The sequence below is a fragment of the Scyliorhinus canicula genome, chromosome 2, assembly GCF_902713615.1.
Source record: "Scyliorhinus canicula chromosome 2, sScyCan1.1, whole genome shotgun sequence".
Taxonomy (NCBI): Eukaryota; Metazoa; Chordata; class Chondrichthyes; order Carcharhiniformes; family Scyliorhinidae; genus Scyliorhinus; species Scyliorhinus canicula.
The window spans coordinates 249,472,356-249,492,164 of NC_052147.1; the positions used below are offsets into that span (position 1 = coordinate 249,472,356).

Below are 19,809 nucleotides of genomic sequence, written 5' to 3' on the forward strand. Positions count from 1 at the left end.
TTTAAATTCCCTGCTGTACTCTTTTTAACTGAATATTGTAGATTTCAAAATAACCAATAAACAATTGTTGGACATTCACAGTCTGTAATAAGTTATTTTATATTCTGAGTCTATATAAGACTACAACACTAGGATTCACACCGTGTAACTGAGAATATCCGGTATAAATATTAAGGCTGAGGTTGATCTTCACTATGGTTGGTTGCATTGCGGCACTGATGTATTCGCCTGAATTTAAAGCAAATAGCTACATGATTACTTCGTCAATACAATGCCCATAGCAACAAAGGCAGCTTTCTAACATTTATTTTTTAACTACAGCCTTCTCTCCTGATGGCCTTTGCTATTATCTTAAATAGAGTACACGTCTGTAAAAAGGGCATTAGAAAGATTTGTACTTCCACAGGACCTCATCATGTCCCCCAGAAGCATTCCACAGCATTTAGCACGTTGTACATTTCTTTGAAGAAGAAGAATTGTTGGGATGTTGATGAATACAGCAATCAATTTGTGCAAAGTCAGACCCATATACAGCAGCTGAATGAATGACTAATAATTATGTTGAAAGGTATCCACCTGAAATGGTAACTCTTGCTTCTTTCTCCACTGATTCTGTCCAACATGCTGTGCTTTACCAGTTTTTTCTATTTTCATTTCAGATTTCCAGCATCCACAATAGTTTGATTTAATTTTTGGACCAGTTATTCTATTAATTTTGTGATAATTTTGGTTGATGAGCTGGAAAAATCATAGAATCCCTACTGTGCATAAAGAGGCCATTTAGCCCATTGAGTCTTCACTGACCCTCTGAATAAGTACTCCACCCAAGCTCACTTCCCTACGATATCCCAATAACCCCTTAACCTAACCTTCACATTGTTTTTGGACACTAAGGGGCAATTTAGTGTGGCCAATCCACCTAACCTCCACATATTTGGACTGTGGGAGGAAACTGGAGCAACCGGAGGAAACCCACGCAGAAACAGGGAGAACATGCAAACTCCACACAGACAGTCACCCAAGGCGGGAATTGAACCTGGGCCCCTGTGAGAAAGCAGTGCTAACCACTGTGCAACCGTGCCACCCTACTGTGCCACTGTGACACCCTGGGGAGGCACGGTGAGACAGATGGGGAGACATTTGACTGTTCTTTAATGGCAACATCAAATGAACAACACAAGCAAACAAATTTGCCTTCCGATTAATGTTTAAATTTGAAGGAAAGAATCTCAAACAGTTCAAAGCTCTTTCAGTGCTAAACCAAAACCTCAGTCTTGTAAGTCTACTTAAATCCTGGGGTGAAAGTTGAATTACAATTTTTTGACCTAAAGGCAAGGGTTCAATTTTGTTGATATGACTGAAGCTGATGAAATTAATAACGATCAGTTTATCAAGTGAACAAGAATCATCAGTCTTCCAACCATGGCTAATCTCAGTAGCATCTCATTAGAAAATTACAATCCCGTATAATTGGTTGTGAGTTTCTAACAATAGAATTTGCAGGAATTAATGATAGTGATTAAACAAAGAACGGGATGATATAACTGTAATGTATATGCCATTAAGGAACAATTAATATGAATTTCAGTGCAAGCGGTATTCAAACAAGACAATATTCCGAATGAAAAAGCTATTATTGTTTTGAAAATTGTTTGCATTATTTTGCTGGGGAAGAAGAAAATGAAAAGTCATTTGATTTAATTTCAGTGTGGCTCTTAACGTGTTCTACAATGTGGCATAATTTACCTTATTACATTGTATATGTGCATAAAGAATGCAAAAGCCAAATACTTAGAGAAGATAAAATCTTCTTACAAATAATTAAAGTCCCAAGCTGTTAATACCTGATAGCTTTCACTTAATTTATCATGAACCTTTTTTTAAGTGGACTTAAACTTGTGGCATTCATCTGCCAGTGGTATAGTTTACAATACCATGAAAATATGTTCAAGACAAAAGCCTAAAATGTGGTTCTGATTATACTTTAATAAGGACACGGTAGGCTAGAAATTGGCTGAGTACAGTTTTCAGATAGAAGGGTCATGACTTTGACAAGCCTGTGCTGTTCCCATGCAGGTGGGCAACACACACATTTTGTGCAACCGCCTCATTAATATGATTATAGTGTGTGACCGAGTGTCTGCAAAATACATTCTGCCACTGTGCTACAAGGGTACGGGGGAACATTTTGCTAATAACCTACTCTTCTTAAAGGAAGCCTGTCCCTCTTAAAGGAAATCTGTGTTGAATAATGTTGTGACAATTTAAAACATGAAAATTGAAACACAACGATGGCAAAAGGGTCAGTCCCATGTTTCCAGCTGAAACCCAGGAGGGCTTAGTAGTCGAGGTAGGCGGAAGAGACACCACAAATTCACTCTAAGGACCGTCCTCAGAAGAATGAGAGCAAGTCCCCAAAACCTTGGTAGCAGTGCTAAAAGAAGTCTCATGATGTTATGTGGATATTTAAGTGGTCCATGAATGTATCTTCACATGACAACTCCTACCGAACAAGTCATCAATCTCTCACGCTGCTTTATGAGGGACTTATCCAGCAGCAGTCCCTGGCACTTAAAAAACACGCTTAACATCTAGATACACCATCTCACCCTCATGCACCTAACAAAGATGCCAACCTCGCTCGCAATTCTAACTGCTTCCAATGACCTCCAGGTGTTCAGCTGTGGCAGACAAATCACCAAAACACAGTGCAACACGATTTATTTTTAGAAAATATTTTATTGAGGCATTTAGAATTTTAACACTTTTCAACAATAACATCTAACAGAACACACAATGAAATAACCATCATTCCCCCCAAACACAAACCCCAACCCACGTGGCTTATAAAAACACACCACCAGCCATTCCTGGCCCTCCCACCATTGGTTTTCCAACCCTTATGCCTCCCCTTTTTCCCCCTCCCTCCATCCCCCCCCCCCCCCTGCTGACAGATTAATTTTTCTTGAAGAATTTGATGAACGGCTATCACCTCCGAACAAACTCCTGTGACAAACCCCTCAAGGCGAATTAAATTTTCTCCAGCCTGAGAAACCCTGCCATGTCGCTGACCCAGACCCCGACTTTGGAGGCTCCAAGTCCCTCCACCCCAGTAATATCCGTCTCCAGGCCACCAAGGAAGCAAAGGCCAAAACGTCAGCTTCTCTCAACCCCTGGGCACCCGGGTCTTCTGACAGTCCAAAGATCGCCACCTCTGGACTCGGAGCAACCCTCCCTTGCAGGACCTATGACATGATGTCCGTAAATCCCTGCCAAAAGCCCCACAGCCTCGGACACACTCAGAACATTAATGGTACTCTGCCACTTCTTTAAGGACCAGGTGGCAAACAATGAAACAGCAGAACCAGTGAGTGAAAAGGTCACCTGTATCCCCCAAAGTACGATGGAGGAAATGGTTCTCTGCATTATGGGGCCAGCTGCAACAGAGCCTGTGGAACCCAGCATCATTGAAAACATTGCGAATGGTGGTACATTCCTGCCTTATGACCCTTCTCCACTCTCAACACACCCTCATTCTGCTATCCAACGCGAGGACCTAGCTGTTGATGGTGTGACCATGGATCACTTGGTCCCACTCAGCACCCCCGACCTCATACCAATCATCCCGGTCTGATTTGCTGCATTCAGATGCCCATCTGCCACATGTCCAGCCACACCATACGCAGGAGGAAGGGAGAGAAGTCTGACAACGAGGCACCCGTTCGTATACCGTCACCATGTGTACTTTCAAAGCTAGTATACAGTTAAGATCAGCACATAGTGAGTCATCAAGAATAAGTGGGCTGCAGCCACGCTAGAGGGAAAGAATGATCTGTTTACCAACTCTGTGGAGAGTGAGGTCACAGTTCAGTTCTGCGACTGAGATTTCAGATAAGAACGCTAATGGGACAGAGAATGCACGGAAGCACCAATGTGTTGGCACACCATGATTCTGCTGCCTAGCCTGCACAGGCAGACTCCTGCCAACATCAAGAAGGAGGGAGGAATTGGTAGATGACATCACACAGTACTGTACTCTCCAATGCCTCTGCTCTATTTGCTTGTCGTATGCAGACGCAGTGTCATCACAATTGCAGCCCCATACCAACTGCAGTCTTTGTGTAGACAGGTCACCAGATCCTCTGCACTCACTGAGGATTTCACAACACTTCCTTCTGAAACAATGAACTCACCACAGCACCCCTCAAAGATACTCCAGAGTACTTCACACGCATCTGGTGCATGTGGGGTGCATGCGGGCACCCCCCTGACCTGGGCTACCACATCGGCCAGGTTAGAAATGGTTAGAGGTGAAACACGGCCATTGGGTGGCAGCTCAGTTTCTGTAGTGCAATCTCCAGCAGGTCTACAGATCTGTGCATTTTTTGCCATTTACTGTGTGTGTGGAAGATAATAGTTATTTGCTGCAGAAGTTTACTGGAAATAACATTTCCATGAGATATATTAATGGAAAATGTATTTGTATTTTGTTATCATTGTGTGATTCTATGAAGAGAATTAAGGGAACAATTTTGTACATTATATATCTTTCTATTACAAACGTCATTGAAACACGCCACTGATTTATTTGATGAAATTCTATTTCATTATCAACACAACAACATTATATTTCGACATCAAATCTGAATCTGGCAAATGAAGCATTTACAGAAAATACAGGGGAAAAACATTTAAGTTCAAGCTCATCAGGACAAATAAAGCTTCCATTTGTGACAAGCATTGTTTACATAAGCCGTCTGAGCGGCGGAAACTGAAAATAGTAAAACGCTGGATTTTTCCACAAGTTTCTCAAATGCACCACAGGATTTGACTGGAAACTTGCCAAAGGGAGATTTAAAATGGATACATCGGGAATACGGTCAAGAGTGACAACTATTTCCATTAATCCAGCAGACAGGATGGTAAAGGCAAAAATGTTGGTAATATTCAAAATACACCTGGATGTTCTGATGACAAATTCAAGGTACAAGAAGGATAAGATTTGATGGGACATATTGTCGATCGTGTCACGTAAGTCGACCTTTGAAGCTTCAAAAGATCTTTCCAAAAGTGGAGGTCAATTTATACACGGATTAACATAAACTGCTAATGTTGGTGTGGTCACCATTTTCAAATGAGGATAAAAACACTGATAATTCAAATCAAATCAATGTCTGATATTTTGTTTAATGAAATGTCTCCACAAGGATTTGAAGCAAATTGTTATGAGTGTAAGGTTTTGTAAGGTAATTATTTTAATGACCAAGAAAGCCAGCAGTAGAATCGTAGAATTTACAGTGGTGAAGGAGGCCATTCGGCCCATCGAATCTGCACCAGCCCTTGGAAAGAGCACCCTCCACCCTGTTCCCGTAACCCAGTAATCCCAACTGACCTTTTTGGACACTAATGGCAATTTAGCATGGCCAATCCATCTAACCTAATCTTTGAACTGTGGGAGGAAATCGGAGCATCCAGAGGAAACCCACACAGTCACGGGGATAATCTGCAGACTCCACGCAGACAGTGACCAAGCCACGAATCAAACCAGGGACCTTAAACTCTGAAGCAACTGTGTTAACCACTGTGCTACCGTGCTGCCCTTAGGGACAGCTTTTATGTTTGGTCCTAACAAGCCCCAGCTGGAATGCCTCTGCCCCCTACCTGGGAAGCTAGTACTTTTCGAGTCCCACGGGGAAATGGATAATGGTTTTTCTGTGGCACTCGTGGGGGTTCATGACAATTATGCTTCAGGCTTAATTCAAGATAAAAAGGTGGGGGAAAGAAGATCATGTGATCTGCTATGAATTATGCCCAACAACAAGAGTGCATGGTTTGGTGACCATGGAGACAGGAGGGCCAAGTTGAGGTTTAATGGAAGTGAGGTGCAAAATGTTCACAGGTGGAAACAAAAGCGGGAGCAGCAACTGTGGAAAGATTTTCGATCTCTCAGTTTCTGAACATTCTCCACCGGCGTTAATTCTCCATTTTGCCGGCGCCCGTGGGGCTGCCCCAAAATGGAACACCCCATTAGGCCGTGTATAACGGAGAATCCCGCCGGCAGGTCGGGGCAGGAATGTGGAGCAGCGGGGCGGAGAATCCAACCCCTTGTTTTCTCATGCCATGTGTTTTCACTAGAACTATTTTCAAACCTTTCCATTCCACAGGTTACTCCCACAATAGATCTCTGAGTGATGTTGGCCTTCTGTCACACCACTGGATATTTTTGTTCTTTTAAACTGCTGAGTCAGCTTTCTGATGCTCTGAAATCTTTGTATTTGATTTGCTCAATTAAGTGCCCTGAGCAAACCTTCATTTCGGGTAATGTTGTCTACATTCGGATGATTTTTAAGGACCAATTCTGATATAAGCTTCCTAAGATGTGGGGCGGAATTTTCCCAAAGAAATTCAATGGTGGCTCAAAAACTGAGGCCGACTCCTAATTTTGATGCTGAAAAATGGGGGCATACTGTGCATGGGGTTGACTTACAAGTTGCATTCAATGATATATCCTTTCCTTGTCCCTGACTTTTCATACAGATTTCCGAAGCAAGTTTAATGTTATCATAATAATGGGATTATCTTGAAATTTTTTGACCTCGCTATTTTGCTAACAGTGAGAGACACTTTCACTTTACTGCAGATTTTCATTTAGGTAGATTTATTTAATCTGTTTATTGATTGCTCGATTCTGTTTAAGGGTACAATTTAACTAAATGTGATTGTGGTTAGAAATACGTTTCCTTACCCCAACATCTCTATATCTGTATTTTATTCAAATTGTGCTTACTTATTTTAGTTCTAATAATGGCTTGGATGCAACTAGCTGATCACCGAGTGACATTGTTTTGCTCCAAGCTGATTTGAATTTAGAAAAAAGGTCAGAAGCTCATTTAGCGTTTTGACTATACCAGTTTGGCCTTTTCCACTCCCTCGAATCTATCCTTTCCCAGTCCGCCCTTTGTCATTTGCTGATATTTATTTAGAGGACCATCTCTTATTGTTTGTGTCATTGTCTGTCCAATTATTAAAATCCCATCTGCACTTTGCACTAACTATGGGGGAAAGCAGATTTTCCCTACTCATACAGGCATAACATCCATATACTATTGAATTTCTCGCAGAGGGCAGGTGCTTCCTGTTTATAAACTTTTGTGCTCCACTGTCACACATTTAAGCCATGCTTTTCCATTTGATTTTAACATGTCAACTGTCACAGTGTACTTTCATGGTCTAACCACTTGGTGTCACTTTGAACCAAACTTCAAGGGGGCGATTCTCCGAGCCCCACGCTGGTTCGGAGAATCGCCGCAACCGCGCCACGTCACCCCGACGCTGGCACGCGATTCTCCGAGGTGCGGAGAATTTGTGCCATTTCCGCCGCGCATTTGATGCGGCGCTGCCCGGATGGGCCGCGCAGCCGCGCGGGTACGACAGAGTCCCGCGCTGCTGTTCACCCCTAGTCGTTGCTGGCGGGAACTCTGCGCGAAGGGCTGAAGGGCGGCCTGTGGGGCGGGGAAAAGCGATCCTTCACTTTGCTAATGGTGCTTCCAAAAAAGCACTTGGATGCCATTTCTTTTAAATATTTGTTCCTTAAAATTATATGATTGCTGGAAACTGCTGGTGGCATTGCTGGTGTCTTTTAAAATGGATATCAGAGGGCATTGGAATTGGAAATGGGACTCTTGGGGGGTGATTCTCCAAATCGGAGCCCAAGTGTTCCCGTCTTCGTGAACGGCGTCGCATTTCACGATGGTGCGAAACGGGCATGGGGACAACCGATTCTGTCCCCCATGGGGGGGGGGGGGGGGGGGGGGGGGGCCTCTGATGGTGTCTGGCCCACGAACGGGGTCCACCGATTGGCGGGCCGGCCTCTTCCCTTCTGGACCTACTTTGTTGCGCAGCCGGCCCCTGAACACCGATGCCATGTTGAGTCGGGGCCGCGCGCAGAAGAAGTACCCCACACACGCGCAGGTTGGCACGGCCCAACTGCGCATGCGCGGGTTGGCACGGTGCCCACTTGGCGCCGGGGAGGGAGGCTGGAGCGGTGTGAACCGCTCCAGTGCCGTTCTGGCTCCCTGTGGGGGACAGAATCGGTCATCCCCGTGCCCGTTTCACGCCATCGTGAAACGCAAGGGCGTTCACGAAGATGGGAACACTTGGGCTCCACTTTGGAGAATCACCCCCCAAGAGTCCCTTTTCCAATTCCAATGCCCTCTGCTATCTATTTTAAAAGACACCAGCAATGCCACCAGCAGTTTCCAGCAATCATATAATTTTAAGGAACAAATATTTAAAAGAAATGGCACCCAAGTGCTTTTTTCGAAGCACCATCAGCAACAAAGGATAACTTCTATGCCAATTTAACTATCCAGATAATTTGCTTTCTAATGTTTCAGGTGTCAAAAAAAAACAAGCTATTTGGTGGGAGTGACATTCATTTAAGTTTAAAAATCCATTGCATTTTAATTGAATGAGATTTGAGAATAAATTACCTTTGTCAATTTGCCTTTTTTTAACCTCAAAGCAAGGTCGCCCATATCATTTCGACACAGCTTCATGATTTTCAATTCCCTATTTAATTTGGCACTCAAGTATGCCAAAAGGGCTTGATGAGTAATTCTTACCACTGTGGGAGTTGTATTAGTCTGAAGTTCTGCATCAACTCCTTCCAATTTGAACAGTTACATCTCCTCAAGTAACACAAAGAGCTCAGTGTGATATTTTTAGTCTTTTGCATTCTCCTTACTCAGGATTAGCTGCCATATTTTAGATTATCCACAAATGTTGAACCAACTCTCCGTGGCTTTCAGAATACTTGATTAGACTTGCTGGTCCCAAGTGAGAATGGGGCAGATGGTAGCTAAAACGACAGTCACACTGGGAAATGGTTCACAATGTTGTCTTGACGTTTCCCTGCCGACACCAATTTTACTCACTAGGAAATTTGTTTTGCAGGTGGGGAAATCTGCTATTGGCAGGTGGAGGAATACTTCAAAACCAAAATCTGCAGCTTGCGCAATACACTTTTAACTAAAACATTAGGAAACCTGTCAAGTCAGGACATCAATGTACGTGTCATGTGTAACACAGGGTGCTTTCAGTAATTGAACACCATATTGGCTGCAGTTTTGAAAATCAAATTGTTTCACAACTTTGGCAATTACTGAATAACAATGCATCAGAAAAGCATGTGCAGGTTTTGCTCGGAGTACAAAAATAAAAGTAGTTATTTGACGGCAATTAACTTGTATGATTCTGAAGGATTGCACCTGTCTTTTTTATTTCTCCTGCTAACTCACCTTGTCATATCATTTTTACCAAATGTCACTGCATTAGAATTATGGTTCTGCTCAGCTGATGTTGAAGGCGACGGTGCGAGAATCTGTCTGATGAGTCACACTGTTGTGGCTGCCGTGCAAATTATACCTCACATTCTGGAAAGTGTCACAGCTATTACTCATAGACAGGCCACACACTGAGACCTTGGCACAAACCTAGAGTAGTAGAGCTTTCCATAAGAAGACAAGGACATGGGAAATAGGAACAGGGAGAGGCCAGATTGGGAGACAGTGGTGTAGTGCTGACATCACTGGCCAAGTAATGCCAAGGCTATTGCTCTGGGGACATGGACTCCACTACAGCAGCTGATGTGAATTCAATAATTTAGTTGATAAATCAGAAATAATAAAGTTAGTCTCAGTAATGGTGGCAAAGGGCAGAATCTTCTGCTGTTTCTGAGGTGAGCTTGGAAGCGGGAAGGGTGTTTATTAGGTGGGGGGGGGGGGGGGTGGTGATGACACATCTGAACCCTCCCACAGCCGCCAGAATTGCATCATGGATGGGAAGGCTTGTGGGTGGCCTTCTCACCCCACTGCATATTTGGGCCCTTAGGTGGTCCTTAATTGGCTGCCATTGATATCAACCCAGCTGTGGGTGGGCCAGGCCTTTTGCTATGAGGCATGCATGCCAGTCAAAAGCCATGTGGCCTCCTTGTCACCCCCCTTGGGATGGGATCCATCAATCAAAAGCACTCAGTGCTTGATCGAGAGACTGAACAGTCCTGGGGGGGGGGAGGGCTGAGGTGGTGGTGGGGGAAGGGAGGGGGCTGGGAACAATTGCCCGATCATTGCTGACATTTGTCCCCACCAAGCAACAGCCCGCCCCTCACCCTCGCATTACTTATCTGTGGCCTGCGTTGGGTTCCTGCAACATGAAAAGAAACCCAACACTGTATGTTCAAAACTTTATTCTTATTGCTATTTTTTTAATGAACTACCCTGCTGAACAATTAAGATGGCTGCTCAAAGTCATCTGCTTGCAGCCTTGGTCCTTTGACTCAGAGCTACCCCAGGTGTTTCAAAGCCAAAATAACGATTTTCCCAGTTTCTGGAATGTCAAACCTTGTCATGCTGAGAGAGCTATAACAGACTCATATTATCTGCGACTGTTCTTCTCAATTTCAAAGGGAACTAGAGGGTTGTTATTTGCATCTGATAAGCCCACCTTGCTCGTGGAGTTAATAGATCTGCCTACACAATGGCTTCCCAAACATTAGACCCTCAATTTAGATGGTACTTCCAAGACACTGGATAAAAATCCCCTTTGATGTCAGGGTGGAGGAGGAATCTCGCATGACCTAAGCCTCTGACCTTTCAGGCAGTTCAATATTTCATCATTAGATTTCACAGGCACTTTCTTGTTTTAACATAGAGCTGGTGAGCCAAGGCTTCTCTGGGCTCAACAACAACCTGCCCATCTAGCTGGGCTCTATTGGAGGTTTCTGTACCATTGCTTCCACAACTAACTCAATCTCTGCGTACCTACTTCACCTTGTGGGATCAGTGGCAACTGAAAAATGAATACGACAATACCCCAGTTGAACCCGAACGTCTATGTGCAACATCTTCTCATTGGTCTCTGAACTTGGATTTTGAAACTTACGTGAACTCATAGTAATTTTTCTGCGGGCCTTGCATTGTAAAAATCCTTTCTCCTATCTCCCAATTCCCTCCCCCCCTCCCCCGACCCTTTCACCATTTACGCTGTGTGTGTGTGGAGAGTGGGACATTGCCAACACTCCTTTTTTGCAGATCTTGAATGTGGAGAATAAATTAACCTTCTGAGTCAATCCTAACTCAAGTTTGCTGTGAATTATTAGTAAAAGCTGAGGGATTGGAATAACCTCCACTGCCTAATCTTGAAAAACAAACCCAAAAAAACTTGTTTACGGACAGGTAGTTAGAGGAAATCAGTGCAGTGTGGCTACCTCTCTCCTGTCAGTAATACCTGTGTCGCTCCGCCATCGTGGGACTCTGGCGCCTCTCCTTCTGGCAGCAGCCAGCCATCTTCACTGTTGAGCGTAACTGCCTCCTGAAATGGTGCAGCAAGCCACTCAGTTTAAAGGAAATTTGGGATAGGAAAAAAGTGCTGGCCTTGCAGATCTCATGAATGAATAAAGAAAGTATGGCCTGTTGAACCTGCTCTGCCACACAACAAGGTCATGGCTGAGCTTGTAGCTTAGCTCCACTATACCACCCACATATTCCTCGATTCCCTGAGTCACTAAAAATCTGTCTTGAATATATGCATTGATGCAGCATTCACAGCCACCTAGGAGAGAAGTTTCCAATGTTTCATAAACCGCTGAGTAAAGAACTTTCTCCTCCACTCCGTCCTGAATGACTGGCCCCTTATCCTAAGATTATGACACTTTATCTAGACTCTCCAGCCAGGAAAAACAATCAACCTGTCAAGCCCACTGCAGATTTCACACATTTTATTGAGATCAGTCATATTCTTCTAAACTCCAGAGACTATAATAATAATGATGTGGAAATGCCGGCATTGGACTTGGGTGAGCACAGTAAGAAGTCTTACAACACCAGGTTAATGTCCAACATGTTTGTTTCAAACACTAGCTTTTGGAGCACTACTCCTTCTTCAGGTGATAATAATAATCACTTATTGTCACAAGTAGGCTTCAATGAAGTTACTGTGAAAAGCCCCTAGTCGCCACATTCCGGTGCCTGTTCAAGAAGGCTGGTACGGGAATTGAACCCGCGCTGCTGGTCTTGTTCTGCATTACAAGCCAGCTGTTTAGCCCACAGTGCTACACCAGCCCCTGGTTAATTTTACTCAATCTCTCTTCATAGGACAGCGCTCTCATCCCAGCAATCTACTGCAATTCTTTGTGCTCCCTCGAAGGAAATCCGTCCTTTGGCAAGAAGACCAAAGCTGCACACAATGGGCGGAATGTTCCCAAAATTTGTCAGGGCGCCAGGCTCTGACTAAAAACCGACATGTTTCTCTCCAGAAACACAGACGAATTTTCCGAAGTGCCAGAACATCTGATGGTCATTTTGGTGGGACTGGGCCTGATTAAGCTGGCAAGGCGCCCGGATCTGCATTTAAAATATAGTTCCCTCAACACCCCCATGGACACATCACCCCCACAGGCACGTGGTGAACACCCCCATCACGGGTGTATCAGGGGCAGACACACACCTTCTCCCCCCGCCACCACACAGGTATCTCCCTCTTCACAGCCACCGCCTTGCACCCCCTCACAGGCATCGGCCCCTCAACTTTCCCCACCACACGTAAGGGAACTCCCCTGCCCCCCTAATGGAACAGGGTTATTTGGAATTGGAATTGCCGGCTCATGTGCTCCCTTGATACTGCCCTTTAGCTCTGCTGGGAGCACTGTGAGGATATCAGAGGCAATGCCCAATCTTGGGACCTCCAGATACTTCTGCGCCCCCATCGTGGTCATCACAACTGTTTTTGCTTTTGAAAACCAGCAGGGTAATAATTCGTGCCTGCGCGATGCCACATTGCCGGGGCTGGGGTTTGGAGGGGGGAATATGTCGTGGATGGAAGTTACAGCATAAAGCCGTTTAATTATATGAAAGAGTATTTAACCTCACTGTCGGGGGGGCGGGGGGGGGGGGGGGGGGGGGGGGGGGGTGATGAAGATCTCAAACTGAGATCTCGACGGCGCAAATCCCATTTTTGGCAGCTCGTGAGAATTAGCAGCCATAACGTGATTTGCACCCGCAGCAAATGGGGCCACTGGATCGCACACAATATTACAGGTGTGGTCTCACCATAGCTCCATACAATTTCAGTAAAACCTCCTTACTCTTGTATGCCAACTGCCTTGCAACATACCTTTTTATAAAGCTTACCTTCCCAATTGGGTGTTGTAGCTACAAAGTAACATCCTGTGATTTGTGTACAAAGACTGCCCAACCCTTTTGAATATCAAGATTCGCTCTTACCTTATCATTAAAAAAAATCCAGCTTCTCCATTTTTCCTATCAAAGTGGATACTTTCACACTTATCCACATTATGCTCTTTCGAATAGCTTATTGGATATTCATTTACCTGCCCTGCATCCCTTTGAGCCTGCTTGCATCCATTCCACACCCAGCTTTGTATCATTATCAAACTTGGATGCATTATACTCAGCCCCCCTGATCTGAGTCATCAAAATAGATGGTCAGTGGCTGAGGCCCAAGTATTGCTCCTGTGACGCCCAATCTCCAAACCTTGACCCCCGTCTTCTACACTTTTGATTCCTGATTCATGATCCCCATGTCCTGATTACCCGAGCCCCAACCCCCACCACCACTGGTCTCCCACACGCCTGGCTCAGACTTTAAATCTCTTGCCTGCCATGGGCCAGAGCTGCTGGCCTCCTTTTGAGGACATCACTTTTGCAGACAACTGCTGACTCCTGCTATTTGGAAAGAACCGTGCCTCCTGCCCTTTGCTTCTCAGTTAAATCCAAACTTCAGTTCCAGGGCTTCCTGTTTTTCTCAGCCCCCAGAAGTCCTCCACACCCTGAGCTATAGTTCACTTTAGCTTTCTACAAGCCTAAATTTGTTCTGCTCCCAGCACCAAACCACCTCTGTTCCTTTCCCTGAGCCTCCCTTTGCTCTACTCCCTGGAGGTATTCCTGGCGCTAGTCATTTTTACCCAACTGCATGCTTTTCATTATAACATTGGAATCACTGGACATAAGTATAGCTGTTTCTCATTTAACACTCCTAATGTGTCCCTGAGCAACGATGCGCTAAAACTTGATGAAGAAAAATCGTCTTCTCATAAGAAACCATGTAAGAAAGGGTGGGTTATGTTCCCGACCAATAATTTTTAAATTAAAATCTTACAATCTGCCTTGAATCTAATTGGCCCACAAATCGACTTACAGCTTTTAATAAATGATTACTCTTAATAACTTACCACTTCTTCTACTTAACTCCCACTTGCTACTTCCCTCTCCCTCCTGCTCGGTGCTTCTCATTTAGCTCTCAGGCACACTCGCCGCTTCCTGCTAATTGCATCCTTCTTCCTCTCGCTTGCCACTTGCCTCTACACCCATCGCTTGACCCCCTCCCTTTTGCTGCCTGTATTCCTCCACCTTAGTTGTTTCCCTCTTGCCACTCCTCTCCCCAGACCTTGCTCATAGACACAGTGCATTTACAAAAACACACTGCATATGTAGCTGCAATGCAATTTTCTTGTCCATGCGGGAAGTGTGCCAAAAAAAAAAAAATGGTGGCAGTACTATTTGGATAAATTCCTTTCTTTGATGAAAACTAAAACATGCTATTTGAACATGCTTTAAACATGGGGGACGGGATTCTCTGATCCTGAGGCTAAGTGTTGATGCCGTCGGAAACGCTGTCGTGTTTCTCGACGGCGTCAACACGGCCTCAGGATCAGCAATTCTGGCCCCTACAGGGGGCCAGCACGGGACTGGAGCGGTCCACGTGGTGACAAACCTCATGAATGATTTGTTTAGTCACTAACAGGTCACACAGAGTTCTTCACAGAAAGTTGTAACACTGGATTTGAAACAGCTCGACGAAACAAGCTTTTAAAAAGAACTAATTCTTATCATCTGACTTGCCATCCCAGTAAAATGGTGCAACACATAAAAAGGTAATTAAACCCACTGTGCCCACATCTCACTCTCAGAATAATCCTTTTAGTCACACTCCTTCACTCTCTCCACAATGCCCTTTAAATATTTTCCCTTCAGCTTTTCATCCAATTCTCCTTTGATACCCTATGGCATCTGCTTCCACCCACCTCATCAATTCATAGAATCATAGAATTCCACAGACCCTTCAAAAGACCACCTGACATAGACCCAATCCCCCGCCCTATTCCTACAATCCTACCCCAAGGGGCAATTTAGCATGGCCAATCCACCTGGCCTGCACATCTTTGGACTCTGGGAGGAAACTAGAGCACCCGGAGGAAACCCACGCAGACATGGGGAGAATGTACAAGCTCCACTCAGGCAGTCATGTGAGGTCGGAATCGAACCCGGGCCCCTGGCACTGTGAGGCAGCAGAGGAAGCAGTGGGTAGTTACGACAATCGTAACAAATCCAGGCATTTTACTGAGTTTAAATTCCATCGCCTGCTGTCATGGGATTCAAACCTGGATCCCCAGAGCATTACCCTGGGTCTCTTGATTATTAGTCCTGTGACAATACCACCACCTCAACACCTCCCCCAGTAAAGTTACCATAGTCCTTGGTGACCATTGGCTGTTTTCCCCTTTGAGGAGGATAGCTGACTGGTGGTGATTTAACCTGAGGATCACCACACCTCAGGGGTGGGGCAAGGTTGAGAAGACGGGGCCTTCATGAATAATCTCAGCTGGTACGGGAATTGAACCCGTGCTTGTCAGCCTCTCTCTTAATCATGAACCAGCCATCCAGCCAACTGAGCTAAATCCCCTTTTACAATTTAGCATGTTTAATCCAACTGACCTGCAGATTTTTGGGAGGAAACAACAGCACCTGGAGGAAACCCATTCATGATGGAGAAATTAATAGAAGAAACTGTGGTCAGGGTTAGATGAAATAAGATTGATGAAGCTCATGGGAAACATAATGGTCAAGAATTTCCGGCCCCATCCGCCATTGGGATCTTCCAGCCACCTCCCCCCGCCACGGACATTTGGCTAGCCCACCGCACCCAACATGGCGGGTCCCACCATGGCAGGGCTGGAAAATTCCAATGTTACAGACGGAAGGGCAGTTAACTGAAACAGCAATAATTTCTCCTCTCGTCACCCATCCTTAAAAAGAATTGTATTTTGATTTGTTTGCCTCTATATAGGTGGTGCCATATTTCTCAACCTCAATGTTCCCAATCCAACTTTCTAATAATAACCCCACAAACCGCGGGAGGAGAGTCGCAACAATGCCTCCACACACAGAGAGTAAAGAGAGGAATAGAGGGAAAAAAAGATTTACAGTGAGACGGCACAGAGAAAATAAATTTTGCCCGGATTCTTCGGTCTCCCAGCCACATGTATCTCAGCCACACACCGTTCGTTGGCGACTGGATTCTATCTTTCCGCTGCCTGTCAATGGGATTTCCCATTGAAATCACCCCGTGCCGCTGGGAGATCGGTGGATGGGGGTGCGCTGCCGCCAGGAAAAATGAATCGCAACAACTGGAGAACTCCACCCACTGTTTCACCTGGTTTCCAAAGTCCAGAATCAAATTCTAATCAAGTATTCCTTCAGGGAAGTTGGTGAGCTGAAAGCCAATACTGTACAATTCACTTTTCCCGCGGCATTAACTTCACACGGTGAGATTGCCACGCAGAGTTGAATCAGTTTTGTCGGTAATGGTACAGAATCCCCAGAAGAAGCAGTGTAAATGGGGCCTGGGCAGAGCTGCTTTCCACTGAGGCTACAAGTCAGATAGTTAACAGCAGACTGAGGTTTTCAGTACAAAAAGTCAATATTACTGATTCCAAGTCACATGTCTCCCACCTCTCCACACTGCCTTTGACAAGCAACGTGCACCCCTTGCCTGGGTCCCTGAGATTGTTAAATGTCTCAACCATTAAGAAGTGAAAGGAAGATTGCGGGGCCCTTTGTCTCAGATGAGCAGTCTCCTGTTGGTCAGGCTGGGTTATGAAATGTACATGGCCTTTGTAAAATTCGCTCTGGATCTGGCACATAATGGGTTGATTCCCTGATACTGCCAGATAGCTTTTTTTTGTTCGAGTGTCACAGACAGACAGAGATTCAACCATTTTAAAAGTTATTTGTCCAGGTATTCAAATTTTAGAAATAGTCATGAGGATATTTACATATATTGTGTAAAAATATACATGTCTAAGCCACCTCACAATAAACCAGTTGAACCAAAAACATTTTAGCTTTAGTTTTGCATAGGCTTTCATTGCAAGCTGGTTGTGTAGTGGCAATGTCACTGGACCTGTAATCCAGGGGCTGAGGCAAATGCCCAGAGGAAACTGATTCAAATCCCACCACTGAGCTGCTGAGATTTAAGTTCAATCAATAAAACCTGGAGATAAAAAGCTAGCTTCAGTAATTGTGCCCATGACACTATCATTAATTGTCATGACAGTATACCTGGTTCCCTGATGTCCTTCAGTGAAGGAAATCAGCCATCCTTACCTGGCCTGGCCTTAACAGTGAGGTTGATTCTTAACTGTTGTCTGAAATGGCCCAGCAGGTCACTCGGTTCTAGGGCAATTAGGGATGGGCCAAAACTGCTGCCTTTCGTGCAATGCCCAGACCCCATTGACATAATAAAGGGCATTTTCTGCCCAGTGGTTGATCTCCTCGAACTTACAGGAGCAATATCTGAACATGAACACCCATGGGGGACAATCTAGTGGCCCCATCTGTCGCGGATGCAAATCACATTGTGGTTGTGAAATCTTGCGTGTGGCTAAAAAAGGCACCCTCTCTTCCCCAGTGATGTGATCAGCTTTATGCCCAGAAAGAGAGTGAACCTGATTTTCATCGATTTAAATACATTTGAATATAATTAAAGGGTTTTACACCGTAGCTTCAACCCACAAAGTAATCCCTGACCCCCCACCTTTGCCTGCGTGACAACACACGGTGCAAATCACTACTGGTTTTAAAAAGCATAAACCATGGCCGCAATTACTGCGTTGGGGACACAGGAGTGCCCAGAGGCCCGGGGGTTGAGGGACAAGGTTGGGCATTGTCCCCTAGCGTCCTCGCAGTGCCCCCCCGGGGCACAAGCACACAGCACGAGTGGAAAAGAAAACACGTGTGCTGTGTACTTGTCAAGAAAATAACTCTGATATCACATATCAAGCATGGCACTGCCCATGCTAGCTCAGACATACCTCGAAAGTTTCACATATATCACAGCAATCCCCACAAGAGATTTCTTACTCTGTGCCTACTGTGTTATTTTGCATTTTAATAGGATCCATAAATCATTATGGACTAATGTTATGTTCATTCCTTTGTTAGTTGTCCTATTTAAGCTTTTAATAATAAGAAATAATTAAAAGCTTTATTCACTAAATTACATTTATTTTTTTCCTTACATTCTTTCTTTTTCGAGACTTCTCCGATTCAACAAAAAAGAAAGCATGTTTCAGCATTTTGTATGTACAGTACCTTGTAGCTGTTGTTGTTGCTGATCATCATAGATTCTCAGTCCAAACAATGGAGGCCTCTCTTTTCGGAGTAGTGAAACATTCTTTGTTAGCAAATCCAGTTGAAAAATGGTTCCATTTGTATATTCAGTCCAGAAAATAAATTTTCCATAATGCGACAATCCAAAGGGGTGATTTAATTCTTTGCCACCATATACTATCTGTAATATGTGTGAAAATGCATATTAATAAATATAAATAACATACAACCCAAACAGAATTTGATAAGCAAAAAAAAATGATCATTGATCACTGGGTAAATCTATTTCAAGTACATTTCAGAAATCTATAATTACTGTATGTAATACTTTCACTGAAAATTTTATGGTCGTCCAATATTCAGCCAGAGTCCAGCAGTGATTGTTGTGATATGTGCCTGAATGCCATTGTAATGTGAAGGTGCTTGGAAAAACAAGAGTTAACATGGGACTGGAAAATAACACCACCCATGGCATGACGTATAGAGTCACATGGTAATAGACTCGACAAACAGAACTCTGTAAGTAGCCAGCCTGCATGGATCAGCTCAGCACATTACCATATCTTGGAACTGTAAATAGTTAAAGTTGTATAGTTAAATATAAAATTCTGTAGGACCTCATCACTGAGGCACCTCCGCAGCAGTGAGACATAATATTTCAACATGGTTAGCAATGGCGGGATCGGAATGATGACCAAGGGTAATAGTACTATAGTGATTAGTGGTCGTGATCAATGGTGGTAAGAAAGGTGGCAGCATGAACCCAGAACTGTATCCCAAGGTTTGAAAAATTTAAGCCAAAGTAGAGACACGTGCACATAAAAAGAAAAAAAGGTTGAAGAAACTTCACGACAGAAACTTGCAAGAACTTGAATGGACAGTTCATGAAATGTGTGAGCAAAACAATTACTAAAAAGCTGGCCCACATGCTCAGTGAATTGCAGACGTTGAATGACAGCTACAGTATCGTTAAAGAAAAACTGTAAAAAAAAAAGGGTAGGTAGGGCTGAGCAAACTCTGCAGGAATAATTAGGCTGACAGAGTTAAATACAGGAACATTCACAGTTTAAAAGAAAGAGAACCCTTTGCAGCAGGCAACAAAAGACCCCACAGTGACGGCAACTCCGTCAAGAGCCACAAAAGAACTCAAGAGGGCAGAATTCTAAGAAAATTGAGCTATGTCCCCGCGCCCACGAGAAAACGGGCACAAATCACCGTTATGAAGGGGGCTTGCAAGGCCCCGGAGTAGTCCTACCACCGGCTGCCGTTACGGGGCCCTGCACTTCCGGCCACGGGTCCGTACTTATGTGCGGTGGCCCCGTGCAACATGGCAAACCCACAC

At 44.5% G+C, this 19,809-nt stretch overlaps 1 protein-coding gene across 1 annotated transcript in view; it reads right to left on the bottom strand.

Moving 5' to 3' along the window:
• LOC119962094 (low-density lipoprotein receptor-related protein 1-like) overlaps window positions 1-19,809 on the bottom strand; it is a 2,271,162-nt gene that overhangs the window by 1,030,638 nt on the left and 1,220,715 nt on the right. Inside the window, 1 exon segment of the mRNA XM_038789946.1 lies at window positions 18,450-18,648. Coding sequence (XP_038645874.1) covers window positions 18,450-18,648 — 199 coding nt within the window.